The sequence below is a fragment of the Sturnira hondurensis genome, unplaced genomic scaffold (genome assembly GCF_014824575.4).
Source record: "Sturnira hondurensis isolate 20B ecotype Veracruz unplaced genomic scaffold, ASM1482457v3 Scaffold0015767, whole genome shotgun sequence".
Lineage (NCBI taxonomy): Eukaryota > Metazoa > Chordata > Mammalia > Chiroptera > Phyllostomidae > Sturnira > Sturnira hondurensis.
This window is the reverse complement of record NW_028088398.1, coordinates 424,853-452,682: the sequence shown is the minus strand read 5'-3', so window position 1 is coordinate 452,682 and position 27,830 is coordinate 424,853. Positions and strand designations below refer to the sequence as shown.

General features: G+C 59.2%; 1 protein-coding gene across 8 annotated transcripts; it reads right to left on the bottom strand.

The window, feature by feature from the left end:
- Nucleotides 1-94: 94 nt before the first annotated feature.
- CIC (capicua transcriptional repressor) lies at nucleotides 95-26,761 on the bottom strand. Of its 8 annotated transcripts, none has more exons than XM_037065506.1 (21): nucleotides 25,884-26,010; nucleotides 20,634-23,432; nucleotides 8,836-8,985; nucleotides 8,517-8,751; nucleotides 8,306-8,435; nucleotides 8,031-8,213; nucleotides 7,783-7,948; nucleotides 6,820-7,022; nucleotides 6,498-6,723; nucleotides 5,952-6,055; nucleotides 4,514-5,738; nucleotides 4,244-4,431; nucleotides 3,696-3,817; nucleotides 3,431-3,597; nucleotides 3,034-3,330; nucleotides 2,618-2,943; nucleotides 2,074-2,369; nucleotides 1,822-1,976; nucleotides 1,614-1,745; nucleotides 1,190-1,321; nucleotides 95-1,093 (listed from the first exon to the last, which is right to left on the bottom strand). In XM_037065506.1, exons 2-21 carry the CDS (start codon nucleotides 23,419-23,421, stop codon nucleotides 726-728), a joined length of 7,593 nt encoding a protein of 2,530 aa, XP_036921401.1. In that variant the 5' UTR covers nucleotides 23,422-23,432; nucleotides 25,884-26,010; the 3' UTR covers nucleotides 95-725. The 8 variants fall into 8 exon arrangements, with proteins under 8 accessions (XP_036921401.1, XP_036921404.1, XP_036921403.1 ...); XM_037065509.1 differs by having other exon boundaries at nucleotides 1,846-1,976; XM_037065508.1 differs by having other exon boundaries at nucleotides 1,822-1,973.
- Nucleotides 26,762-27,830: the final 1,069 nt, after the last annotated feature.

Here is a 27,830-nt window from a genome sequence, read left to right as displayed (position 1 = left end):
CACCTCCCTGGGGGAAAAGTATATACCACCATGGCCATTTGGGGACATGACTGGCACAACCAACACCTCCCCTTTGAATGGGCAGCCACACAGATGTGTTAAACAGCTTTAATCGCGGTCATTGTGGCTTCTCGGCACAGTAAGAAATATTGCACATGATCAACATGTTTTGTTCTGGGGATGGGGACAAGGGTAGGGGGAATCACCTTCTTAGAAAGTACAACCCAAGTTGGGAGGGCAAAGGGGTGGGGAGAAAACCCTCCCCATGCCTGTGGCAAAGTGCAGGAGCCCCCACCCCCAAAACTAACCTGAGTCCAGCCCCTCTGGGGAAAAAAGGGGTACATGAACTCCCCCTACTCCACAGGCTCCTCCCTCTGGCCCAAGGCCCTCACTTCTCTCTGCTCACAGCCCTCACATGAGCCATTTTGCATAAAGTACAAGTGAAAAGATCTGAAGGTAACACACTCCAGGTTATTATGTACAGGGGCTCAGTGGAGGGAGACTGTGCCCCTGCTCGCCCTCAGCTGCCCCCATCACTGGAAGAGAGCTGTAGGGGGACGAGGACACACAGAGGAGCAGGCCTCATTCTGCCCCAAACTAGAAAGGACGAAAATGGCTTTACTGGGGGGGAGGTAACCATCCTGCCCCCCCCCATTCCTGCCACCTACGTATTGTCCATTCCTGAGGGGGGGTACTGTGGTTCCTGGGATTTTCTCAGGGGCCCCTCACCTGCCTGTTGCAGTTGTGGAGGGACCAGAGGGTGGGGGGGAGGGCTGGGGGGCGCCCTCCCAGGCAGGTTGTCCTGGCCCTGGCTCTGGGGGTGGAGGCAGTGGCGGGGCAGCCTGGGCCGTGCCAGAGTCCGAGCCAGGTGAGGTGGCATCAGGGCCCCCAACAGGACTGGGAGTGGGAACAGGGCCAGCAGTGGTGCCAGTGGGGGGCGGTCCGGGAAGGGGGGCCTCAGCTCCAGGGGGCTGCTCTGTGGGAGTGGCCGCCTGCATGATCTTCTGGCGCACCTCACGGATCTTCAACTGCAGACAGACCTTGGAGGGGAAGATGTCTGCGTAGCGGGCCTGGAAGGCTGCTGTGGCCTGGGCTGTGGACAGAAGGACAGTGGGGGTTGGGGAAGGGAGGATGACTCAAGCAGGCAGATCCTCTCCACATACCCGCCAGGACTCCAATACATGCTCACCTGATGGGAAGAAGCCATGGTCCTGGAAGAGTTGCATGACCAGGGCCCGGCGCTGGTCCAGAGTACGCCGCAGTGATGAGTATGGCACTTTCTCGTACTCCAGCTCCCCGAGAACATCCTCAGCTTCTGTACCTGGAAGCAGGGCAGGAAGCACAATGAAGGTTCCTGCAGAAGCCTGGCCATCCCATACCCACACCACTATCTTGAGTGTCTACCCAGCAGCCCTCACTGAATTCAATTTCACAGCAGGGTTTGAAGAGGAGGCCTGCCCAAGGTCATGTGGCAGCTTAAGGGCCTGCTGGATTCTAGAGCCCACCCTTGACCTGCTGTTCTCTCAGTGACACCCACCTCTACCCTATTCCTGAGATCCCACCCCCTTGCTGGCCCTGGGTTCCCCACAGGTCTACCAGTTAGGCACCAGCACCTGTGCGGTCAAAGGTGAAGATGTCCCCCTCACACTTGGCACTCTTGGGAGTATTGGGCTCCGAGCTACAGCTGGAGCGTCTCCTCATCTTGCGCTTGGGTGAAGTGGGGTCCTCAGGGGCCGAGTCCAGGTCTGGTCAAAAGAAGGAGGATAAGGGGAGGCGGCCCTAGTGTGTTCCCCACCTACCCTGGGGACCCCCCTTGCCTACCAGTGGAGTTCTTCCTTTTCTTACGATAGGAGCCCAAGATGGCCCTGGGCGAGGTGGCCAGAGATTGCAGGGTGGGCGAGGGCAGTACCTCCTCCGGCCGAAACTCAGGTAGCTCAGCAAAGCGTTCTTCAAAGTCCACTTCTGACAGGACCCTGCTGGAGAGCAGGCAGAGTCACCCCCCCGCCCGGCTTGTAGCCACCCTCTCTGGCACCAACCCCACAGGCTACACCACAGCCGCCAGCCCATGCTCACTTGTCCACAGAGTCAAAGGTCTTCTTCAGGGGTGGGGGCCGCACCTTCACCTTCTTGCCGGTACCAGCCACCTCCTTGCGCTCAGGGGTGTCTCCGGCTGCCCTGCCACTATTGCCCTCACTGCTGCCGCTGCTGCTACCAGGGGCCGGGGCTGGGGCCGGGGCTGGGGCTGGTGCTGGTGCCGGGGCCGGGACTGGGGCTGGAGCTGGGCTGGGAGGGGCGGGAGGCTCCCCGCGACTCTCCAAGCCCAGCCCAGGGACGCGCCAATCTGAAGACGAGCTGGGGAATTTGTTGGCCTGGGGTGAGGATGGCAAGAAGATGGAGGACACTGGGTTCAGAATCGCTGAGGCAAAACCCAGAAACACAAAGAGATGGGGGCTGATTGCCCGATAGTCTTGGAAGAGGCCCAGTCACACAGTCGAGCAGGAGGGACAAGGGTATGGCTCAGACATGCATGCAGGAAAGAGGGCAGGACAGGAAGGCAGAGAGTGGGCTAAGGGACAGAGCCCAGCAACAGGAGCCTCCAGGCCTGTTGGGCACTCACCATGCTCTCGGGGCCCTTGGTGCTGTTCCGCTCCTCAGCAGGTGGGAGTGGTGGGGGGCTGCTCCTGGCAGTGGGAGCCCACGTTTCTGAGGGAGGTGGAGGAGCTGGCGTTGTAGGCTGTCCCTCAAGGTCAGACTCAGGGGCAGCAGGCTCACGAGCTGAGCCAGGCTCCAAGGACTGCCGGGGTGCAGGGCCAGGCCGCCCAGGGGCACCTGCCTCAAAGGAGCCCACAGGAATGCTGGCGATGGCTGCCTTCACTTTCTGAGGGGCTTTGGGGGTGGGCCTCTGGGCCTTGGGGGCCACTAAGCTGTAAGTCATGGAGCCTGCTGGTGGGGAGAAGAGCATTTGCTGAGCCAGGTCTGACCCATTCCCTGGGTCCCCAAACTCACCCTGCCCTGGGCTGGCCCAATACCCACCTGTGGAGCTAGGGAAAGGACTAGTAGGGGCGGCAGTGGCAGTGGCAGTGGGAGGAGCTGGTGGGCCCTTGGGCAGGATTGGAGCAGTAGGTGGGGTGGTGCTGGTGGCCACAGTGTAGACCAGGCCCGGGGTGGCCTGGGATGGCTGGGCCAGGGGTGCTGATGAGGTGGGTACTGGGCTGCCAGGGTAAAATGCCGTGATGACGGGAGCTCCAGGGGCAGCACAGGCGGGAGGCAGCTGGGGGCTGGGCACAGGTGACACGCCCACCTGGCCGGGAGCCAACAGTGGTGTCTGGCCTGCAGAGAGGAAAACAGAGAGTCAGGAACCTGAGCTAGAGCCTAAACCACCTCAGCCCCATCCTGGATCCCCAGCACTCCCTGCCAGGCTGTCCCTCACCTGAAAGCAAGGGCTGCACGAAGGCAGGGCCACTAGGCCCTAGTGAGGTGAAGCCTAGAGCCACCGAGCTTGTGGGCCCATATGAGGTGACCGTTCCAGCCTGGCTGGATGCTGAGCTGGTGCCCAAAGGCAGCGCATGCCCACCCGCTGACTGCACATAGGTGATTCTGCCACAAGAAGAACAAGGGAGTGAAGTGAGCTGGCCCTGCCCCACACCACCCCCTCCCCTGGGCTGGCCTCTGGGTAAGGGCTCAACTTCCATTACCTGGTGGAAGAGGGCAACAGGACCTTTTGAGGCTGTGAGGTGGGACCAGAGATCGTGGCTGGGCTGAGGGGTGGCACCAGGCTGCTGGGTGTGCTCACAGGCACGGGAGTCAGCTGGATGATCTGTGGGCAAGAGCACCCACGAGCTGCAGTGAGTGGAGGACCCAGAGTGGGGCAGGGGAGGACCAACGCCTAGAAGGATGGGTCTCAACCAAGACAGAGAGCACAAAACTTGGGATTGGGATAGAGGAAAAGAAGACAACAAGAGATGGGGGAGGGAATACAGAATACAAAAAATTAAAAGCCAATAAAAAATTTTTTAAATAAGTTTTTTTTATATCTGGAAAAAAACAGATAGGGACACAGAAAAGGGACAAGTTGCAGAGACCGAGGCCAGAATCAAGATGCAGAGACACTAAGGAGATTACAAGACACTCCCAAAACCAGACAGGAGAGAAAAAAGAGAGACCAAAGAAAAGGCAGACAGAAACCCCAGAACGAAGACACCAATACCGAGGAAGCGAGAAAAGAGGGACAGGATGCCCTTACCTTGCTGGGTGGCTGGGCACCATTCTGCACAGGTACTGAGAAGGGGGGGCTCACCAAGGGCAGTGGCTGGCCAGCCCCTCCACCACGTACTGACATGCTAGGGGTGGCCAGAGGCACTAGCACTTTCCCGGGTAACAGCTGGGCTGAGCCACCCGGGGGCGGGGCCTGCACAGGAGAAACCGACTGGGCTGCAAGAGGCAAGACAGGAGATTAAAGGGAGCCAAACAGGGCTGTGGCCCCGCTACTTGTGCTGCCCGGCCCAGGCCTCACCTTTGGGGGGCGGGGCAGAGGGTACGGACTGCAGGATGGGGATGCCAGGAGTGGGTGCAGTGGCAGCCAGGACTTTGCCGTTGGTGGAGGTGCCCGGTGGGAGGGTGAAACGGATGCTGGTGGTGGGTGCTGGGCCGCTGGGAGCTGCTGCCTTGGTCCCAGGGGCTGGTGCTGGGGCAGGCGCCACTTGCAGCTGCTGGGGCAGCGTGGGCAGGATGTACTGCACCTGAGTGATTCCCCCAGCCTTGCCCAGGGCACTTGGCTGCAGAATACCCAGGGGCACCGGCCCATTAGGGCCACTCCCAGCACCTGCTCCTGAGCCCGTAGTGGCCCCACTGCCAGGGGCTCCCTGGGCGATGAACTGGACAGCAGGAGGTGCAGGGGCCCCATAGCCTGGGGTGCCCACCAGCAGGTTGGTGACAGTGGCAGGAGCCTTCCCCACAGTGCCCAGTAGGGGCCCAGCCACCAGATGTGGGGCTGGTGAGGTGGCTGTTGCTGACTTCTTGTCCGAATACACTAAACTGACGCCCAGTGGAGAGCCCCCAGGTGCCCGGGACCCAGTGATGGTTTCAGTCCTGGCACTTGCTATGTCATTTGGAGATGCTTCCACCCGGCCGGAGGTGGGGAAGGGCTTAGAGGCAATGGGCACAGGAGTGCTGCTGACAGGCCGCACCACATTGGTGACCATTGTGGCAGCTGGGCGGGACAGGGGGACTGTTGGGGCCCCATAGGCCAGCGATGGGGCTGGGGCTGAGGGCATGCGGGCTCCGCTGCCCTCCCTTTCCTCCTTGTTTGGAGGCAGGACCAGTGTCTGCAGGACACCTCCTCCCCCTCCGGGAGGTGCTGCAATAACTGAGGGGCCAGGTGGCTCTAGGCCCCCCACACTTTCAGGCCTCTTGCGCCGGAAGGTGGTAGGATCCGTTGGGAGGAAGCGAGTGGCCTTGGAAGGTGTCGCTGGGCCCCCAGGGGGTGGGGGCCGTAGTGGGCCTGCTGTGCTGCCCTGACCTGACTCCTGGGCCTTGAAGGTCCCTGAGCCCAATGAGAAGGAGGTGGCTGCTGAGGCTGAGGAGGATGCAGGTGAGGATGAGGAAGATGGGGTGGGCCCATAGCCTTTGCCGAAGGCTGCAGGTGGATCCGGGGGCCCTGGGGGCTCAGGGTCCAGCGATGGACGGCAGTGGGTAAAGGAAGAACGGATCACAGGCGAGAACACCTTCCTGCCATAGCTCTGGGTGGAAGCAGAAGAGACATAACTGTGTCAGGGAGCCTGGATACCCAAACCCAGCCAGCCCATCGAAGGCTTCAATTCATCCAGACTGTGATACAACTCCCTGTCGGGCAAACAGCTTCCCTCTCCAGGCCCTCTGTCAACACACAGGCCAAGATATCCTCACTCCTGCAGTTGAGTGGAACCAGACAGCACCAAGTCCCAAGCTCTCACCTTGCTGCCCTCTGGGTCTTCCCCAGAGCTATCTCCACTCTCGCTGTCAGTTACCCGCTCCTTGCACTTGAGGTCAATGTCAGTGGTACTGAAGCCATCATCAGCTGAGGGAGCAGAGGGAACAGTATTTGTCAAAAGGTCAAAAGGACAAAAGGACAAGGAATGTAAAGCAGCAAGGGCAGTCGGGAAGCTGGCCTTGCCTCTGGCCTCAGCTCTGCCCCAAGCCAGCAGTGAGTACTGCCCAGAAATGCAGTTCTTCAGCCTAGGGTGTGCCCACCTACTAGAGTGTGCAGGTAATAGCACCTAACACTGTGCCCATGGCCTACCCACGCCCAGGTCCTCCCGGCTGCCTATCTAAACAGGGGCTTCCCAAGGGCAGGGCTAGGCTTACCCAGAAGGGCCTACACTAAACATGCCTGCAACCATGAAAAAATATGGAAGGGAAGGAAAAAAAGGGGCCTGAGAGCCTGGATGCAGTCTGTGTCCACCGTCCAAACCGTAGCCTGCTGCCCCTGGGCAGGAATCTGGACCCCTACCACTGCTCACCAATGACATCATCATCTCCTTCCTCCTCACAAATGACCATGCGTTCCTCATCACTGGTCATGTCCTCACTGGCCGCACGCTGGGAACGAGAGGCTCGGGTGGGCAGCAAGGGAGGCCGCCCACTGGCTGCCAGGGCACCTCCCTCTCCGGGAGCTGCAAAGGGGCCTGGAGCCCCAAACTGTGTAGAAGGCTTCGGGCCAGAGTAGGACGCAGGGCCAGACACCATCTGCAGGGCAGGTGTAGGGAAGAGTTCAGCTGGGGCTGTTACCTTAGGCAGCCTTCCCTGCCCGTCTCCCTCACTCCCATGGCCTGCACCCCAGACCTGAGTCAGTTCCTGCAGTGCCTGGCTGTCTACTTCTCCGCCATCCAGGCTGTGGACCCCACTGTGGGAGAAGGCTCGGGGCCGGGCCGAACCAGGTCCCCCAACTGTGTGCAGACGTTCTGCCCCACAAGAGCTGTTCCCTGGAGCCTTGGGGTCCGAGCTCAAGAGTGTCTGGGCTGCGACAGACAGAAGCTCAGAGGACACTGTAGAGTGGAAGGGGGAGAGAAGTGCTAGAGTCAAGAAGCCTCTTACCAGCACCCAGCACCTGGACAGTATTTCTAGGTACTGGGCAAAAAGCGGGTTGGAATTCCTGGGCCACCAAGTGGAAAAGAGATGTCACTCACAAGCCCTGCATCTCCTTCCCATTGGTTCCTGCCCTCTGGAGCCCAGAGGGCAGCCCTTCTGAGAGTAAGAAAGCCTGGAGACAGGTTTGTATGGCACCGACAAGCTAATAACTGTCGGTCTGCTCCTGCACCACATGCCTGCCCTCAGAGCTATAGGCCCAGACCCACAGGACTGCTCCGGAGGAGCTCCTCAGCACAGCGTGAGGCACCTCCAACTATGGCCTTGGGAGCCAGCCAAGCAGGGCTTTAATTTCTGGCTCTGACAGTTACTGTTTCCTATGACTCCAAGCAAGTGGCTTTGTCTCTCTGAGCCTCAGTCTTCCCATCTAAAAAATAGGATATGGTTTTGAGTCCCAGAGATTATACTCCCCTGGGTGTTTGGTGTGTAATAAACACTAAGTGGCAGTTGATAATGAGATCGCTGTGTAAGTTTTATCTGCCTGGACTCCCCTAGATCTTTCTCATGAGACAAGTGTGGATTCTTTTGCATGTAAGGGTCCTCAAAAAAAAGTGACAGGACACAGATGAGCTTCTAGGGGTCGAAGCCAGCAAGCAAGAGGGTACCAGAGGCTCTCAGAGAGGGAGGTGGCAGGACAAGAGAGCCAAGGAGCTCACTAACCTCCAGGGGCAGCGGCAGTACCCGTCTCCGACATGCTCCGCTCCCGAGTCTCCTTGTGCCCTCCTGCCAGCCCCAGGCTCGTGGGCTTGGCCTCTGAGCTGGACTTCTTCCGGTCCTTGTTGCACCACTTCCAGTCTGGGTGGGCCTTAAAGTGGGCCTCTTTCACCTGGCAGGAGAGGACAAGGAGACCCTTCACTCACCCGCCCACTAGAGGAAGCTGGGGAGAAGCCAAGAAAAGGAGGCATTACCTGGAAGGCCAGGTCATGGTACTTCTGCTTTTCCTTGGGCCCTAGGGCATACCACCACTCGCCCAGAATCTTGCTGACGGTCCTATTGTCCTGGTTGGGGTGACGCTGGTGGACCAGGGCCCGGTGCCTCTTGCTGAAGATCATGAAGGCATTCATAGGCCGCCGGATATGGTCCTTCTCCCGCTAGATCAGACAGAGACCCCAAGTACAATAGTTAGAACCAAGGAAACAGGCTTGGACAGCCAGGTGATAAGCTGGAGGTGGGGGTGAGGTACCTTGTTGGGGCTGCGTCCATCCTTTTCTGAAGATGAGTCTCGTTCCTTGGGCAGGGCACTGAGGGACTGGGTCCGGCGTTTTCCAGGTGGCAGAGGCAACTGGATCTCAGGAGACATGATGGAGAGGAAACTGCGGTGGAGAGGCAAGGACAGTGAAGGACATGTCTCTGGCCAGACCACCCCCTCCAGTCCCAGGCCTCAGGGGACTCACGCATCATCGTGATCACTCTCTGTCTCACTGTCCAACCGGGGTTCTCCTGGAGGGCCAGGGGCCTCCTCCTCAGTTGTGGGAGGGGGGCCCTTTCCAGGTTCCACCCCCCCCAAAGTGTGGGGGGGTCCTGGCCCTGGGCTCTCAGGGCACGTGGCTCCAGGGGGCCGCCCAGGGTCAACATTCCCTGTCCCACCTGGTGGCTGCTCGTGAGCAACAGCCGCCGACTCAGCAGGTTCTGGGGACAGAGAGGCAGATCAGAGAGCTCATGGGCCCCCTCAATGCTGTTCCCCATGCCTTCCCACAGCCCCCCACCCCTCACCTTTGCTCTGGTTGGAGGCCACTGGGTGGCTGGCAGGTTGCTGGGCCTCACTTGGCTGCACGGAAGGGTCTGGCTGGCTGGGGGCCAGGAAGGGGACTAAGGAGTGCCAGGGGAACACAGCGACAGAGCGAGGTTCCACATTCGTCCACACTGTGGGAAGGAGCCAGATGAGCTCTGCAGCAGGAGAGCTTGGCCTTGACCCTCAACCCAAGCTTTTTTCCACCCTGGACAATGAAGTTCCACCTCTCATTTACACCCCTTTCTCCTAGCCCTGAATCTCTTGACATCCTGCACGCAACATCACTCAGAAAAAAAAACTCCTGCCTGAAAGGTTTCTAAGGTTTATAAAACTGAAAACAGAGCAGGGAAGGAAAAGAGTCCTCACATCCCACTCCCTCCCTGACTTCCACCAGGGACCAAGCCAGAGGAATGACTGGCTCCTGTCACAAACCAGGCCATGAAAGATTGCCATCCTATACTCCTAAGGCCCTAAGCCCACAGCCTGCCTGGAGACCCTCCCCCAGCCATGGCATGTTGCCAGCACCCATGCTGCCATCTGACATAGCCTCTTACCTTAGCCTCACACTGCCTTTCTCTTTCCTGGGGCAGACGGCCCTGTCTCCTCTCTCCTCTACTCTCCATTACCAATAGGGCACAGGGTCTTGAGTCTGTCTCTCTGCCTCCCTCCCCCAACACAGGCCCTAGGGAGCCAGACCTGCCCTTCCCGGGTTGGGCACAGGTGGCTACAACAGCTTTCCCCTTACTCCCAAAGAGAATCTACTGCCTGTGAAGAACCCTCCCACCCTCCCTCCCTCTAAAACCCCAAGCTCATCTTTAGAGCATGGCCCAGCCCCCAAGCCCAGAAAGAGAAGAGGGTGTGGTAAACTCCTTGGAAGAAAAGGCACAGACAATGGGGCAGATGAGAGAACTGTTACAAGTCTCTGCCCAGGGAACGCAAGAGTGCCAGGTGTTTCCTTGAGAATATACACAGGAAGGCATTTCCCTCACCAGAAGCTAGTCCCAAGGTCCCACCTTCAGCCCCAGGAGCTGGATAACTGGCTTGACTCCTGGGGCAGGCAGAGACTAGGAGTGGGCTTCCCTCATTGCTGGCTCCCTGGGGGAAGTGGAACCAGCAGCGGAGGCCCCTGCTAGGGGAAGACGATATAGGGAGAAGGGGAACGCCCTAACCCTGGTCTCCATCATTGCAGGCCTCCTCCTGACCCAGACCACTCTAACCTGCAGTGACCACCCATGCCTACAGAAACCTTGGCTAAGAGAGTCCTCAGTGAGACACTGGCCTCAAGACCTGATTCTGCAAAGAGCTGACAAAAGAAAAAATAGACGTCAAGGCAACAGGAGAGGAACAAGGAGGTCAGCAGTGGAAGCTACTCAAGGTACTATGCAGACCCTATCCCCTACGCCTGGGGACACAAAAGCCTTCTAGGCCCTCCAACCCCATAACAGCCCCCAGGAACCTGAACCTGTCCCTCTCACAAAGGTCTTCACAAAGATCTTTCTTTACCAGGACCTCTTCATCTGCTGGGTGGAGAAGGGGCCCAGCAGACAATAGGGGAACAGTCCTGTGGTCCTGCCCCTCCTGAACTCCCCCACCCAAGTGCACTATCCTCCAGGGTCTTTGGGTCTCTCCCTCTCTCTCTACAAAGCTCACCACTCCAGCCCAAAACTGTTTTAAGCACACAGTGCCTCACTCACTTCCCAAGCCCTGTTCTGTATCTACACTACTCAGTCACAGCCCCTTCCCTCTGTCTAGTTTCCAGCAGGTCTCAGGCTGCTCCAATCCTAATCCATGCTCCCAAACCAGTTACTCTCCACCTCTCACCCCCAATGACAACATACCTGTTTCACCCCGTCACCTGAACACCACGGCTGCCCCAGCTACTCCCCACTCCCATCACTTTGCTACACTCCCACCTGCCGCCACTAACCACTACAGCACAGCTCAATAACTTTCCCGTTACCCTTTTACTCGGCCTCTACCATTCTACCGTATGCCCATCACCATCGCTCTGCACTTAGCACCCCGACACCCTGATCCCTACAACCCCAGGACCGAAGAACTACTGACCGAACATTCCGAGGCCACGGGAGGCCGCGCTGGACGCGGGCACCAGGGGCCTGTGGGCTGAGTACATGATCTGGCGCCGGGGGGCCCGGCCGGGGCTCGCGCCTCCTCAGCGGCCGCCGCCGCCGCTCCGCCCGCCGCCGCTCCGGCCCAGGGGCAGCTGGAGGCCGTCGCCGCATGCCCCCCCCCTACCCCCGGCTGCCCCCCTCCGGCCTCCCCACGCGGGGGTCTCCGCCGGGAGCGCCTGCGCACAGCGTCGACTGCCTCCCGCCGCCCGGGGGGCGGGGGAGGTCAGAGCGCTCCGGCCCCGCCCCGCCCCCCGGCGCGCGCGGGGGCCGTCACGGGGCGCGCGGCACCGGGGCCATCGGCGCCGCCCCCTCCCTTTCCCTCCTCAAGCACCGAGCCCGGTGGGGCGGGGCGCGGGTGCGCGTGCGCGTCCCCCTCCCTTTCCCCGCTCCCTGGCTTGCTTGCTCCCTCCCTCCCTCGCAGCTCCGGCGGGTAACGGCTCTAGCCCCGCGCGCCCCGGCTGCCAGCGCCGCCGCCCCGCCTTTCCGGGCCCCTGGCCCGCGGCTCAGCGTTGGGTCGACCTCCGGCCCAGGGCAGACAGACGGACCAGCGTGTGTGCGCTCGTGCGCTCCGAACGAGCCCCGCGCCGAACCACCGCCGCCTCCCCGCCCCGCCACTACTACGCGCTCCCCTCCCCCCGCCGCGCCTCCCCCCGCCCTTTCCCCGCTTCCCCCGCGGCCTTCCGCGCAAGCCCGGCCCCTCGCGCGCGAGCCTATTGGCTGCCGCCGCCGCGCGCGGGTCAGGCCCCGCCGCGTCCGCCCCCATTGGCCGCCCCGGGGGAACGTCAGTCATATGCAAATTAGGGCAGGGCGGGGCGGGCTCCGGTTGGCCTCAAGCTGTCCGGGGGCGGGATCGCGGAAGGAGGGAGGCAGGACGAGCGCACTGCAGTAAAGGCGCCGAGCCAGGGGGCGGTTCCGAGCGCCGCGTTGCAGAGGTCCGGGGCTCGTGTGGGGTGTGTGTGTGTGACTAGTCCACTCGAGGAATACTCTCACGTGCGCTCGGCCCACCGGTCTCGCAGGGCAGATTAACTGCATGTAGGGTTTGGGGAGCCACCCTGAGCCCTCACCAACTCACGCCAACACACACACACCCCTCACAGACTTTCCTGCCACACCCATTATTTCATACACACCCCACGTTCACATGTACCCTCGATCTTACACTCACTGTCACACACGAAGTCACAAATCTCGAACACCTCACATATACTTCTCACACGGTTCATATCATACTCATGTTTACCCATCCTCTTCACGTGACCCCTTTCATACATGTCCTGTCATATATGTTTCATCAACACATATCTTCACCACACATTCACTGAATCATCGTACAGACACACAATATATCAAACAGGCACGATGATCATGCACACCTCATCACACACGCCCACATCCCTCCCACACAACCATAAAAGCTCTTCTTTCTTCACACACTGTCACACGGTCTTTGAGGTACTCCCATCCCCAACACAGGCTAACTCTCACAAACACCAGCATAGTGGCCCCACACACCATATAAACTTACCCTGGTGAGCACTAACTACCTCAATACCCTGGCCTAGCAGTAGTGCCATGGCCATTCACACTACCCTTCCTGACACTCAGCAGCCACCCAGGACCCTCTACCTCATAGAACACCACTGTGTGCTGGCCCCACCACCATAGGCTGAAAGTCACCCCTTCCAAAAAAATGGCCAGGAGGAAGAAAGGAAACTAACACTGAGGCTGATAATGTGCTGGGAACTTGTATTCGTGATCCTGTTCACTGAATCCTCACAGCCACTAAGGAGGTACACTGTATTACGCCCATTGTCCAAATGAGAAAAATGAGGCTCAGAGAAACTGAATGAATTGCGCAAGATCATGCGGCCAGATGGAACAACCCAGTGCTCCAACTGAACTACTCTTCCCACTACTGAAAATTTAACCTCGGAGTAGACACGGGCACAGGCTCCCCAGGATCCAGGAACATGGTTCAACTATAATACCAAGAGACTGGTTAACTACAGAAAGGTCAGAGGGCACACACAGAGACACAGGCAAGGGTCTAGAGCCCACAAGGCAGAGATGCAGAGGCCTTGGATCACCCAAGGGGTACCTGAGCTGGTAAATGTTGCACGAGCTCAGATGGACCAAGACTGAGTGAGCTGGTTCACAGGTGGGGCGGAAGACTGCAGCAGACAAACCCTTTTTCCAGCCTGCCCCATCCACCGACAGTGCTGAAGGCAAGGAGAGGGGGCAAAAACCAGGTAACCAGAACCCAGTGGGGAAAGAGACATCTGTAGCCCTCTGACCTCCAGAGATCACAGGGCTTGACATTTGGCTATGGGCCTGGAGGGGCCACCAGAGGGGCTATTAAGTGACTGCCCCCTCCTCCTTATGCAGCCCCAGACTCAGACCCTCCATTACCTCACTGCCCCAGGGACTGCAATGTGAAGCAGAAACCAAGGCTGAAATCAATGTGGCCACTATCTCCCCACCACTGCCCCCTCCTCTCTCTGTCGGTGAGTCACCTATTGGCAAGTTAACCCTTTCCCCACTGCAGTGGAGCCCAGGGTCAGAGCTCAGAGGAACCTTGTCCTCTGCCCCCCCCCCCACTTCTGTTGGGCGAGAAAAAGAGCTAGGCCTGGTACAGCAGAGAAAGCGGGCCCCACACATCTGGGAGGGTCACACATCTGGCAGAAGACACAGTGCCCACATAGGAGGGGTGGGAAGAGGCCCCTTACAGGGTATGGTACAGCCAAGCGGGGGCCCAGCCTGGCAGGGAGGGGCCGGAATCCAGGCAGGAAGGGCCCCCCTGCCTTGGGCACTGGGCCAGCCCTATACTTAGCTTCCATTGTTCAGAGTGGAGGAACCCTGGGTGGGGGTGATTAGGAGCAGAGAAGAGGGAGCAGGCCCTATATCCACACAGCCCCATCTCTCCAGCGGGGGCCTCCCTAGCTATAAAATGCTGAGGAAATTCCCCAAACTAGGGCCCCAGCCCCATCTGAGACGGTGTGGGAACACCATCCTTCTTCACTCACGGCAGGTTCTGGGGGAGAATTATGGTGCAGCCACCCCTGTACCATCCCGCAGCCAACTCCACAAAAGGTCTGGTCCTAAATGGCCCCCAAAGCACCACTCTACCCACCCCAGCCTGGAAACACGAAGCCCAGACAAAGACACCAAGTGATACCCAGGGCGGCACAGGCAGAGACCTGCCCAGGGCCTGGGGCATAAAGCTCGGGATGCTGACAGACGACTAAACGCTCTGAACTCCGAGAGGCTCCCGCCCCTGCCCCCATCGCCCACAGCGCCCCACCCTGCCTGGGACCCCGCCTTGGCTCACCAACCTGGTGTCCCCAGATCCCCTCACCCGCTCCCCACATATACACCCACCCACCCACTCCAGGAGGCGTGGGCAACGGCCAGGGTTGCCTGGGGAACGAGCCCAGGATTGGGCTGGTGCAGCTCGAAAGTGATGGGAGCCTAAAAATAGCGCCAGGGTGAGTCAGTGTGAGTGGAGCTGGGGTAGGCAGGGGGACCAGAAGGGAAAGAGAGGCAGACGAGAGGTGTGGGGGAAGGTCCCCAGAGATCGGGAGATGGGCAGGATAGGACCAAGGGCTGGATGTGGGTTTTGGGGTGGGAAGGGGGAATAGTGTACAGGCGCCGGGACTGGGAGGGCATGTCGGCTCGGGATGAGGGAGGTGCCACGGCCCAGGCGAGGAGGGGGCGCCGCCCTGCATTCTCTTCCCGTCCTCGAGCTCACGAGATTTTCCACTCGCCGGCTGGCTTCTAGCCAGCCCCTGGAGGGCCCCACAAAGCCGCTTTGTGCTGGGAGGGCGGGCGGGCGCCCGGCTAGCCTGACACCCACGCGGGCTGCGGTGGGGCGCGGGCCAGCTGGCACCCGAGCTGTCGGGCGGGGAGGGGGTCCCACCCCAACCCGAGAGCGCCGCTGTGCAGGGGTTAATGGCGCAGGAGTGGGCGGGGGGGGGGGGGGCAGTCTCCGCCAATCGNGGGGGGGGGGGGGGGGGGGGGGGGGACCAGTCTCCGCCAATCGGTGTCAGCAGGCGCGAAGGCGGCCAATAGGAAGAACGAAAGCCCGACTGCGGGGTTGGGGGGGCTACTCGTAGGGGCGCGGGAACCTGTGCCCAGGTTGCTAGTGGGGGCTAAGTGCGGCCACAAGGGGTGCCTGTCCGGGTCTACAAAACGTCAGGTCACAAGAAACAGGCTCAGAGGGGGATAGGACCTTTCAGTCAGAAGGTGGCACAGTCAGGGTTTGAACCCAGGTCTACCTGGCCACAGTCTGCCTTTCTGCTGAAAAGGGGAGACCGGGGTTCCCTGGCTCAGGCTCCCACGGGGAGCAGGAACAGGGGATGGGGTACGGGCGGAGGAGGCGGTGCGGCAGGCTAGGGTCCAGCCGCCTGCGGTGCAGTCTCTGCCGCCGGTGGTAATGGGAGCCAGACGCCGTCGGTGCCGCTAATGCGCCTCCCTCCCGGCCACTAATGGAGCCATTAATGCCCCGGCGCCCGGCGCCGGGGTTTCCCGGCCGCATACACCCTCCCCCAACCTCAACCGCTGCGCGTGCGCGCTCCAGCGGCTCCACGGTCCAACCGCCAGCCGCCAGCCGCCGCCAGGAGGCAGCCTGACCCCTCACAGCTCTTGTTGCTGGAGGTTCTTCCACGAAATCTCCAAAAATCACTCCTGCTACCTCACAAATGCCTCTCCCCGCAAGTCATCTTCTTCCAAGCACAGGTCTCCTTCCGTTCCAGAACAGTCTCCCGGGATCCTTGGCACCCAGGTGCAACCTTTATCCCCCCCTGCTCTAAACCCCTTCTTGGATCTTCAGGGGCTGGCATTCAACCCTGGCCTGGCTGAGCCTGTCCTGCATGGCACCCTTTGGCCAAGCCTAGGCTCTAGTTCAGCTTCAGCCTCAACAGCCACTCAGAGGTCATGCACTTTCACCCTTCTGGCCTTTGCTCCCGTGGCTGCCTTGGCCTGGATCACCCTTCCTTTTCTTTCACTATCCTGAAATCCACTCATTCCTCCTGCTTCAGCTCAAATGTCCCTTCTAACGAGAAGCCTTCCTGAATCTCCCTCATCGCCCTGCACTGAGCCAGAGTTGTGTCTATCCTCTGGCTTCCCCAGGTGCTGTATCTCCCTGTCATCCTTGCCTGTGCCTGCAGCTACATTTGCCTTCCCCACCCACCAACCCCAGAACTGCTCAGCCTGGGCTGGGGGAAGGATGAGGAGAATGAGGTGGGAAGATGGAGTTCACTGTCAGCAAAACAAATGCTGGTGCACAGAACCTGGATCTGGATCTGGGGAGCCAGGAGAACCTTGGCCTCTCTTTGGGCCTCATTTTCCCCACCTGCCCAAGCAGTTTGAGGGCACTGCTTGATCTCTGAGGTCCAACCTTTTGGGGCGGACCACATGTGGGACTCAGTTAAATGAAGCCGGCACCAAATGTGCCTCCTGAAAGGTGGTGGTGGAGAGGGGATATAGGGTGATCTAGGCCGTGACCTCTAGCAGGTGGGTGGGCATAGGAGCTGCTTTCCTACTGCTCCCCCACAGCCGGATCTCCTAGCTTGGTCTGCACAGCCCCCGCCTTCCTGCCTGTCTTGGAAACAGGTGCTTGGATGTAGAGGGGTCTACAGAAGGCTCTTGATACCTCTCAGCAGGGTTCAGGAACAGTAGTAGGCAGTTAATTTGTCCCAGGCCTGGACAATCTCCCAACACTAACCAGAAAGGAAGTAGGGGACCTGGTGCTTAGCAACTGTCCACTGACTTCAAGGAACAAAGCACCTGATAGACACAGGGTGGGGGTGGGGGGCTAGAATGGAGGCAGAAAGTCTGTCTAAAGAGTGGGAGGAGGGGCCCTGACTGGTGTGGCTCAGTGGGATGGGCATCATCCTGCAAACTGATTCCCGGTCAGTCAGGGCACACGTCTGCATTATAGGCCAGGTCTTTATTTGGGAGCATGTGAGAGGCAACTGATTGATGTTTCTCTCCCTTTTTCTCCCTCCTTCCCTCTCTCTCTAAAAATAAATAAAATCTTTAAAAAAGAGAGAGAGAGTAGTAGGAGAGGGCTAAGGCTGGAGCAGAGAGATAGGATCTCAAGACCATGGACCAAAAGAGAAAGAGGATGGGGTCAAAGCTCAAACAAGGGCTGGTATCTAAGGAGAAACAAACCAAGAAAGATGTAGAGAGCCAGACTCAGAGGCAGACAAGTCCAGGGAGAGAGACTGAGGCCCAGAAATGGAAACAGAGAGAGACAGACATAGAAACCCAAGGGAGAGACAGATGGGCAGACAGGCCCAGGAGAAGGGGCACTGCCTGTCAATACAGGGAAGCCAGGCTGACCCAGGAAGCTGGAAAGGAGGCTGTGCCAGGAGTTGGGCTGAGACATCTGGCCTCTTGGGCTGGGGCTGCAGGCCCTGGGGCAGCTTCCTCTCCTGGGGAGCAGGCAAGAAGAGTCACAGGAGGTGGCAATGGCAGCTGGCTGGCCAGGCCATGCACAGAATGTGGAGAATGCCTCCCGCCTGCCCTGGCATGTCCCCCAGCGGAAGCAAATGCCTGGTGGGGGACAGGAGCAGGCAGGCTGCCCTGCAGCCCCCTCACACCTGCTGCCCTGAGCCAGAGTCATACTCGCAGTGGACAGCACTACGCCTTCACTATGCCATTGGGCACTTTCTGCCCTATTTGGCCTTCAAAAGAGAAGGCCCCAAGGTGCCACCTCCCACGGGTTTAGGAAGGCCTCTGGGAGAAGAACAAAAGGCCTGCTGGTTGGGAATCTAAGGGCAACCTGGATACCTCAGCATGGGTGTTGTCAGAGAGGCGCGGCTCAGAACCGCCAGGACAGGCACTGGACAAGTTCTGACGACCAGGTGGCCTCCAGCAAGAGGCCTCCTTCTCCACCGAACCTCAGGTTTCCCAGACAACGGAGCTGGTAATTCCTACTTCACAGCACTGGGTGGATTCCATAAGATGGCCCCACACCTGAGGCTGGACACGTGGTAAATGCTCAGTGAAGAGCGGTCATGATTATTTTCTCATCATTATTATTGAGAGTGCTTGAGAGCCTGGGCCACAGAGCCAGAGCACCTGGGTTCAAATCCTGCTTCTTCCTTATCCTAGCTGATGACTCTGGGCAAGTCTTGGGCTGCGATTTCGTCCTCTGTCTGCTGGAAACAGTAAGCATCCTGACCTCCTGAAAGGTTGTGAGGATTCAGTGAGTAAATACTCAGCACTTACTGAGCAGTGAGCCAAGCACACACACTGAATAGAGCTCAATAAATTATTATTCCTGTAACTTCTGATAGTAAGGAGTTCTGTGATCTGAAGGTCAGACTTGATGTGAGGCTCAGTCCTGTTCCTCCCTGGCTGGGTGAACCCAGTCAGGACCCTTGTTCTGTCAGTCAGGACCCTTGTTCTATCAGGGCCTCATGTTGCCTCATCTGGAAAACGATGGCAGGAACCCCTGCTGGGCCTGCCCTGGTAGCCCTCAGGTGACCTGCCTCGGTGCCATCCTTCCTCACACAGCAGCAGTGAAGATAACCCAAGATGATGCTGAGTTGGACCATGTCTGGGGCTCCAGGCACGTGGGAAGTAAGGCGGGGTTAGAGTCTTTCTGCTTCAGTTTCTTTTCTTTTTTTAAAGATTTTTATGTATTTATCTTTAGAGGGGAAGAGAAGGAGAGAGGGAGGGAAACATCAATGTATGGTTGCCTCTCGTGTGACCCCCGCTGGGAACTGGCCTGCAACCCAGGCATGTGCCCTGACTGGGAATGGAACCGCGATCCTCTGGTTCACAGGCCCCCGCTCAATCCACTGAGCTACACCAGCCAGGGCCCTGCTTCAGTTTCTTCATCTGCCTAAGGACAGAAGCCCCTGCTGTGTCCACTTCTGTGGAATTTTGCTCCTATCAACTACAGTAACAGATGTAAAAACTTGGAAGTGAGGCAAAAAACACAGGTCGCAACCTACTATATGAGCACAGGGGGTAAGCAGAACCCCTGTGTCCCTGTGGCCTGGCTCCAGGCTGGAGCTCCTTCCTACACTGACCTCTGCCCCAGCACAAGCCACAATGGCTCCTTCCTCTCCATCTCCCCATCTCTAGTACAGCCGTAGACAGACAGACTCAAAACCTTCCATGGCTCCTTAGTGCCCTTAGAATCACGTCCACAAGTCTCATAAGGATGCTATATTATCTGGCGTTTGCTCATCAATACAGTCACACATCTAAGCACTCACCTGCCATCTGCAACCCATTACTGCCGATATAACTTCCTTCAGATACTTGCTTTCACTTCAAGGCCTTTGCAGAAACTCTTGCCTTTGCCTACGGGTTTTCCTGCTGACAGTGGCAGGCTCACTTCTGCACATCCTTCAGGTCTCACTTTAGAAGCCTCTAGCCCCCTCTCCAAGAAGTCCTCCCTGACTCCCCACAGTCTCCTGGGCTTGCCCTATCCCTGCCCTGACCACTCTGGATAGTCACTTTCTAGGCACAATTTGAAAGCAGGGCTGTGTCCTCAGCACCAACCAACACAGGGCCAGGAGCAGAGAGAGCCCTCAGTAAGCAGTGGACTCATAAGTAAATAAAAAAAAGATGCTAGGGAAGGGGCTGGTGATGGGTCTGTCACCCTCCCGGAGAGTGGCTCTGACAAGGCCCAGCCTGGCCTGGGCCCGTCTCTCCAACACGATCTCAGAAATGCTACTCTCCCCACACCTGGCCTCAGCCCTCCAGCCACAACGGCTTTCCTCAGCTGTGTTCCTTCTGGCTTTGGAGCCTGCCTTCTCACTGGCTTCTCTGGAAGCTCTTCCACCCCATGGTGACTGGTTCCAACTCATCCTTCAACTCCCGGCTTAGGCGCCCTGTCCCTAGGGCAACCAGACTAGATTCACACCTGGATTCAAAACAAGGCACAATGCCCGGCACAGCCCCAGGTCCCTTCCAGGGCAATGACAGCACCTGTGGTGTTTTCTGGGTGCCATGGTGAACGTGAGGGCTCCAGTCCTGGTCTGACCAACTCCTGGCAGAAGGACCTGTGGGAGCCTCAGTCTTCCTGTCTGTAACCAACACTATGGCCCCAGGGTCACAGGCCAGCCTGCCTGGGTTTGAAGGTAGGCTCTAGGATTTACTAGCCATGTGACCCTGGGCAAGTCACTGACCTGACCTCAGTTTCCTCTACAGGAGCATAATCAAAGCACCCACCTGTTAGGCTTATTGTGAAGACTACAGGAGCTAATATTTGAAAAGGGCTTGGAGCAGGGCCTGTAAGTTGAGTGCTGCATCATGGGGTGGGTATGAGCGTTTGGCGAGATAACCCCCACACAGGGCTTATCATGGTGACACCCCCACCAGCCCTCCAGACCTCGGAGCCATCATCATGATTATCCTGTTATCCCATCAGCCCCACTCAGGACTACTTCCATGACTGAGGGACCCTTGAGAGTACATTCCTAACAGGAGGCCTGTTAACACCACTTTGAGCCTCCCAAGTCCGGTCCTTTGCCTGACACATGAATTCTCACTGGAACATCTGTGCAGGGACGTTCCAGCCTCCCCTTACATCCCTCCCAAGGCAGGAGCCCACCTCTTAAGAGCCCGTTGGAAAGCAACTCTATTGGAAATGAGCCCTCACCCGTCCCACCCACTTCCATCCTTACCTGTCCCAGGCCGACCCATGATCACTTCCTTCTTGGGGGCAGGATGGCTGGTGTAGCTGCTGGGCACCAGGACGGGCAGCAGGGCAGCGGGTGAGGGGTGGAAGGCCACTGGCTGGAAGGGCGAGGAAGCCAGGCCAAAGGTGGGCATTGGCTGGGCCACAGCAGTTGGCGCGGCTGGAGGCACAGTTATGGGTACGGGGGCCGGCAGAGGCGGGGGCAGGCCAGGCTTCCCACTGGCTACCCCAGGGGGCACTGGGGTCTCTCGGCAGCCCCGCCCAGGTCCTGCAGCTCGAGCCTCCGCAGCAGTGCCCACCTCTCCAGGGAATTTGGAAGGTAGCGGCACATCAGGGTTGCGAACAATAACGGGTGAGTCCCGCTGCACAGCAGGCACCCTTCGCACAGAGGGTCCAGGATCCGAGGTCAGACCGGCAGGTGGGGGCAACAGCAGCAACGGTGAGGGCTGGCGGGAGCGGGGAAAGGGCACAGCAGGTGATACGGCCCGGAAGCTGGCTGGTGTAGAGGGTGTCGGTGTGTGGGACACCGAGTCCACACCAGAGTCCAGGCTGTCACTCTTGGGAAAGTCTGGGGCGGCTCCTCCGCCCCCTGCACCAGGGGCTCCCAAGGCCCCTGGGTGGGGCAGCAGCTCTGTCTTCCGCCGCCCAGGGCTGATGGGCACGGTGAACGTCAGATTGGTCTGGAAGGTGGGTAGGATGCCGGAGGAATGGCGCTCTCGGGGGGCAGGCGGCGGTGGGTGGGGACCCATATCTGGTGGCGTCAGCACGCCTGCCTTAGGGGTGCTAGCGCTCAGGTGGCGACTGCGAACAGCAGTCCGTTGGATGACTGGCGATGCGTTGATGGGGCTGAAGTTGGCAGGACGAAAGCCGAAGAGTGGCGAGGGTGAGGGTGAGGGCGCTGGCGAGAAGGGCGACTGCGTGGAGACCGGGGAGAAGGACGGCGTGCCTGAACGGGAGCTGCCCAAGGACACCAGCATCACTGCCGCCTCACACTCGTCAAACTCAAAGCGCGACAGGTCGGCGGGGGCTACCAGGCGTGGGCGTGAATCTCCTCGGGCCACCACGCTGCTGGCCTCACTGTCCCTCGATGTCTCGTCACCCCAGTCAAACTCGGTGCTACCCTCCCGAGCTGCCACGCCAGCAGGCCGCCCGGCCCCACCCGGGCCGCTGTCAGCCAGGCCCTCCATCTCCTTGGTTCGCATGGACAGGTGGCGGGAGCAGTAGCCCCGCCGCTGAGACTCCTTCATGCAGCCATCCCGTGAGCACAGCCGCCGCCACTGCTTGCCATTGAATTTCTTGCGGATTCCATTAGGCGTACAGACCACATCGCCCTTCTTATACTTCTGCTGGGCAGCTGTCAGTGGCGTGCGGGCGCGGGTGGCTGGAGCGGTGCCCTTCTCCAGAGAGGCCACACTGCTGCTACGGCTGCCGCCCTGGCTCCCCTCCTGGCAAGGTGAAGGCTGCTCACCAGGGCGGCCTGGGCCTGCAAAGGCCGGGGACTTGGGTGGCGGGGAAAGAAGCTGGGGTGGGGGCAGTGGGAGCAGGGCGGGAGTGCCCAGGGCTGGTGGGTGCTTCTCTTCACCCTCCTCACAAGCCCCCAGGTTGCCACCAAAGCTGATCTTGGAGACCTCAGCATCTTCAGGCTGCTTGGAATCCAGGGCAGGAGGGCAGGGTGGCAGGGTAGCCCCTGGGTCAGCCTGCTCCTCCTCCGGGCCCATGGGGGGCTTCCTTGACAGGGCCTCAGGTTCCCAGAGGGGCCTAAGCAGGCGCAGGCTGGAGCGGGCCACCCATATGGCCTCCTCAGGCTCACAATGTGATGGCTGGGACAGTTGGGGGAGGGTGGCTGGTAGACCCACCTGGGAACCTAGGCCAGGACTGAGGCGAACTTTATATGCAGCCGGCTTGGTAGCCACCTCCACCACCACACCCTCACGGTAGGCAGCTGCACCAGGCTCCACACAGGTACAGACAGCTGTGCCCACCACCAGCGCACCTGGTGGCGGCGTGGCATCCAAAACCACATCGACACCACTGCCAGGTACCCCCTCGTAGAAAGTCAGGGCCCGGTCCCCAGGGAACTGCACACCCAAGTCCTGGCTTCGGCGTACCTGGCGAACCACAGCTGGCAGGAACAGGCCATCCCCACGCCGAGCCAACACCCGCTGGGACCGCAGTTGCCGCAGGTCATAGCTGCCACTGGTGCCAGCCGGGGGCCAGGGGCCTGGCCCACAACCTTCAGTGGGCTCATCCTCCAGGTCAGCTGAATGCTCACTGGCTGTGTCAGTGGAGGAGGAGCGGGCAGAGGTGAGTGGCCGTGGAGGAACACTTAGGGCACCAGCATCCTCGGGGGTCCCTGCTGGCTCGTCTGCGGTCCCAACTGCTCCACCGCTGCCACTGCCAGCCCCGTGCTCTTCCACATACTTCTTCTTGGGTGCTCGTGACTTGAACGTGGCTGTCTTCCGGCTGAGGGGGGGCTCCCAGCGACCAGTCTCACCCTCTGCCTTGGGGTCCTCAGCGGGGCCTGGGACCGGGTCATCAGGGTGCAGCTCCGGGGGAAGCCCCTCAGGCCCTGAGCCCTGCTGGGTCTCCTCCTCCTCACACTCCTCAGCCTCTTCTGGGCCAGGCTGCTGCTGTACCTCGTCGTCCTCTTCCTCTGGCTTGTCACCCTCCCCAACCCCTCGCCGCCGCAGGGCTTTGGCCCTGGTAGCTGGTGGGGACTTGCCTCCACTGCCAGGACCTGGGAGGCCAGTGCATGCCTTCTTCATTGGCTTCATCTCTTCTCCACCTGCAGGGTGGAAGGCAGACAGGGGCCATCAGGAGCAACTCAGGAATCTCTCAGACTTGCGCCCCCAGGAGTTTCCACTTGCAGAGGCCCCCGCCTCCATTATCCCTGAGGCCTCCTTCCTGGCTGTCCCCAAGTCATAATGGGCCCCTGGCCAGCACCCAGACACAGAGTGGCACCCGTGTTCCCTGAGCTATTCACTGTGGCTCCTCGGGGACACTCGCATACACCTGCTCCCTCTGCAGAGAACACAGCATGCACAGGCACACACTCTGACTGCCCCAAGGAGATGCAAGAAACAGGAACGATTCACGCAAATGGACCACTCACTCTGTGCCACTCCTAGGCTGAACTCGCCTTTATTAACCCAGTTCATCCTCACAACGGCCCTAAGAGGTAAAGGCTACTAACAACCCCATTTCACACTTGAGGTAACTAAGGCACAGAGAGATCACCCAACTTGTCCAAATTCATCTAGCTATAAAAGAGAGCTAGGTTTTAAACCCTGGCAACCTGGCTCCAGAGTCTGTCCTCCTAACCATCTCAGTGTGCCGCCTATCACATGATCCAGAGAGCACACTTCCTTGCACTGTCACCAGCCAGAGAGCACACACTCACACACACACGCACAGGCACAGTCACAGAAAGGGAGGTGACTGGGCTGTGATGTGAGCCTCTCTCCACCTCCCCCTGCCCCACCCCTCTGAGCAGTCTGGTATGTCCAGGCATTGTGGGATGAAGTGGGCAGCTGAGAGTCCCGAGGAATGGCTTCCCAGTCTGTTCTGCACCCTGGGCCTGCCAGGTGGAGCCATCTCCCCAGATCCTGGCATAGAGCAGGCAGGGGCACGTCTGGGGCAAGAGCTCCTACCCAGCACTGCCATGAGGCTGTACATGAGCACACACAAGAACACACACAGAGACACACGTCATCACACAGTGGGACACACAGCTATACCCCAGGGTTTTGCTGTCCTACTGGATGGGAGCCTGCTCCTTCCCGCATAGCACCCAGCATGATACCCATAAGCCCAGCCCCCTCTTCTGGCCTACCTGCATCCCCACCCTGGCTGGGCTGGCTGGGCTAGCTCTGGCAAGGTAGCTAAGCCAGCCAGGTCCCCCCAGCCCCAAAATGTGCCCCCTGACTCCTGGGCGGGGGGGTAAGTGGGAGAAGGTCAAAGAAAGCAGGACAAGCCCAGCAGGCCAACCTCACCCACTTCCTGAACAGTCATTACTGCCCGCCCCCTTTCAAGCTGCCCTGAGAAAAGAAAAGGGAAAAAACTTTACTCTCAAGTGACTAAGAGAACCTGAAAAGCTGAAAGGGGGCCTCTGGGGAAGTGAGGTTTAGAATGAACCTGGGACCATAAACCAAACACAATCAAAGGCACCCCTGACTCAAGTCTTTAGGAACCTCTGACCTCATACTTGAGGCCTGCTGCTCCTGTGGACCCTGTAGTTCCAGGCTGCCTCTTCCCTGGGCCAATCCTGCAGTCCTCATAGGCAGAGCCTGGAGAAGCCAGGTCTTCTCACACTGAGGAAAGCACCCAACTGCCCCAGAGTTGGGCAGCCACCACCACTTTCTGCCCGTTGACCTGCTGTGCCACCAACCTGGGGACTGAAATGCAGCCCCAGTCTTGCCCAAACACAAACCTCTGCATACCCGATCAGGGCCTACAACAGCACTGCCTAGTACCCCTGGACCCTGCTGCCTTGCCCAGCCTCTCCACCCCAGAAGTCAAGCCTCTTTCTTTCCCCTGGGGCCTACTCTCTTCCTGTCCACTCCTCTCTGAATAACTCCCAGAGTTAGGGCCTACACCCAAGGCTCTGTAGGCCCTCACTGCCCACCCCCCCACCCCCCGACCCGGGCCATCTACCCCAGAATCTGAGCACTAACTCCTAAAGCCCATGCCAGCCAAGGCCAGCCCAGGCCCTGGCTCTTCAGGGTCTCATGCCCTCTGCTCCCATCAACCCTCCTGGCACCAGCTTCTCTGCCATTCTCTCTCCCATCCTGTCACCACCTCTATGTCTACCTCTCTCCTCACAAGCCCTAGGCCCCCTCCTTAGTCACCCCCCCGCCTTGCCATCTTCATCTATCTCTGTCACCTCTTCCTTCCAGTCACTCTCCTGTCAGCCATCTCTGGACATGCCACCTTCTCTCCCCATCACCTCTCCTTGTCATCCCCTCCAACTCTGTCCCCTCTTTCTCCCTGTTACCCTGATCCAGTCCTGTCACCCCTCCAATTCCTGTTACCCATTCTCTGCCCACCACTCACTCCTCGTCACCCCTTTTCTGTCCCGCCTCCTACCCACCACTTCCTCCACTCTGTCCTTCCTCCCCACCATCCCACTCACCTTTTTTCCCTTGTACCCCCCCTCCCCGTTACTGCCACCTGTCCCTCTCGGCCCCCAGCACCCCGAACACCTCCGGCCCAAGTCAGCCCTGGACCCGCCCCTCACCTTGGGCTCCGCAGGGTTTCGGGGCGGGGGGCCGTGCCCCCGGCTTGGTCCGGTCCGGTCCCTCCCCGCCCCCCCCTTCGGCTCTCCCTCTCGATTCTCCCTTTTTTTTACTCCAACACACAAAATGGTGAATGGACCTGCAACAGCTGGAGCAGCCAGCCAATCAGCGGTCACAACCCCGCTGACCGGCGCCGTCCTACACCAATAGATATTCGCAGCCTAGCCAGCTCCACCTCTGGACGACGAGCGACACTTCCCATGACCAATCGCGCCCACACGGCAGCGCTAGGGGGCGGAGCCAAGGTCCAAGACCGGCCTCCCTCTGGGACCGACACCCACCTGAGCCTACGACTGCCTAATATGCCTAAAGCCCTGCCCCACAGCAAGTAATGGACACCAGCATTGACCAATTAAAAGCCGTCTTAGTGCCGATTGACGAATACAGTACCCAGTCACCTCCCACTCTAAGCCGGAACCCAGCCCCTCTTAAGGACAGTAGCCAATGAAACGCAAGAAGGAGGGGCCAATGGACGGGCTCTCCAATGAGCAGGTTTAGGGGGCGTGGCCTGAGCATTTGTTGACCGGCTAGTCGCAATTCCTGATGGGAATGGTAGTCTTCTTGCCTCTCTGGCGCATAGTCGACAGTAAAAGGCAGACTACAACTCCCATGTGACAGAGTGCCTGAAGCACCAAAGAACCCAGGGGAAGAGAAAAAGTCGCAAAGGGCAGTTTTTCGGGACTCTCACTGGACACCAGGAGCATCTTAGACCCAGGGCCCTGACTCACCCGGATTCCCAGCTCTGGCGTCGCTGGTGGCTCCTCTCAGCAGCGGCGGTAGCTGCACGAGGGGGAGGTGCGAGGAACAGCCAACCGCCACCCGCAAGCCCTGCAACCAATCAGCAGTGGCTGGGGCGGTGCAATGACCTCACCGGGTTCTACTCTCTTGCCCCTCCCCCACGGTTGTTGCTGCTGGTAGTCGGGTGTAGGGAAGTTTGGGGTAGGGGGAGGTAAGAAGAAAGAGTGATGTCACCTTTCCCCCGCTTGATTGGCTGTTGGGTGGCAGGACTACGACCAATCAACAGCCTCAGAAAGTCTGGCGCGGCCCCGCGGAAAGCACTGTTGCCACCGGGAGGGGAGAGACGTACGTGTGTTAGGTGGCGCGCGCTGCGGTGTAGTCTACGCTCGCGGCCTGGGACTTGGGGTTCTTGGAGACAAGTTCCCTCCAAGACTTCGACATTTAAGGGCGGTGTAATTTTCTGACGGCTGTCTTACGCATGGGGGTCACGAGATGGAGAAATACAGCACTTCCTCGGCTTCACACCGCATTCCACTCCGTGAAGAGCTACACTTTGTGTGTGTTCACATCTTGCGGGAGCTATATGTTTTTAAGGGTGGGCTCACACTGCGGGGGAGATGGGTATGCCCTGTCAGTAGTAGATTCCTGCTGTCCAGATAAGGGATTTACACCTGGTGTGAACCTGTCTGTGGCACGTCCATACTCTCTCCACGTTGAACTTGTCCTGGATGGAGGGTATGGAGGGCAATAAAAACGGCCTGGGGGTGCTCACTTCGGCAGCACATATACACAGAGAAGATTCGCTCCTGCGCAAGGATGGCACACAAATTTGTGAAGCACTCCATATTAAAGAACAAAACCACAAAGCTGGGCGTGAGGGAGGGTTCTGCTGCCTGTGTTGGGTTCCCAGTACGAACGCGGGGTTCACACCAGGTGTGAAGAAAACGCACCCAGCCCTGTTGCAGATCCATACTGTCTGTTCCATTAGCACTACCCATGACAGAGTGTGCTATGCACATTGGGTAGTGTTGAGTCTGAGGAAAATCACACTCATTCCCACTGCCCATTTAGGGAGACCCTTGGAGAGAGTGGTTTGTGCTTTCACAAAAGGGGCTCCCAGAAGCCACAGAAAGTTCCCCATACATGGTGAT

Bases quoted from the DNA above. Each gene is read 5' to 3' on its own strand.
- CIC (XM_037065504.1), bottom strand. From the start codon at position 23,421: ATGAAGCCAATGAAGAAGGCATGCACTGGCCTCCCAGGTCCTGGCAGT. The intron at 6,724-6,819 runs GTCTGGGGTGCA...CCTGCCCTGCAG, and splicing joins CACTGCAGGAACTGACTCAG to ATGGTGTCTGGCCCTGCGTC. The intron at 1,094-1,189 runs GTGAGCATGTAT...TTCTGTCCACAG, and splicing joins CCATGGCTTCTTCCCATCAG to CCCAGGCCACAGCAGCCTTC.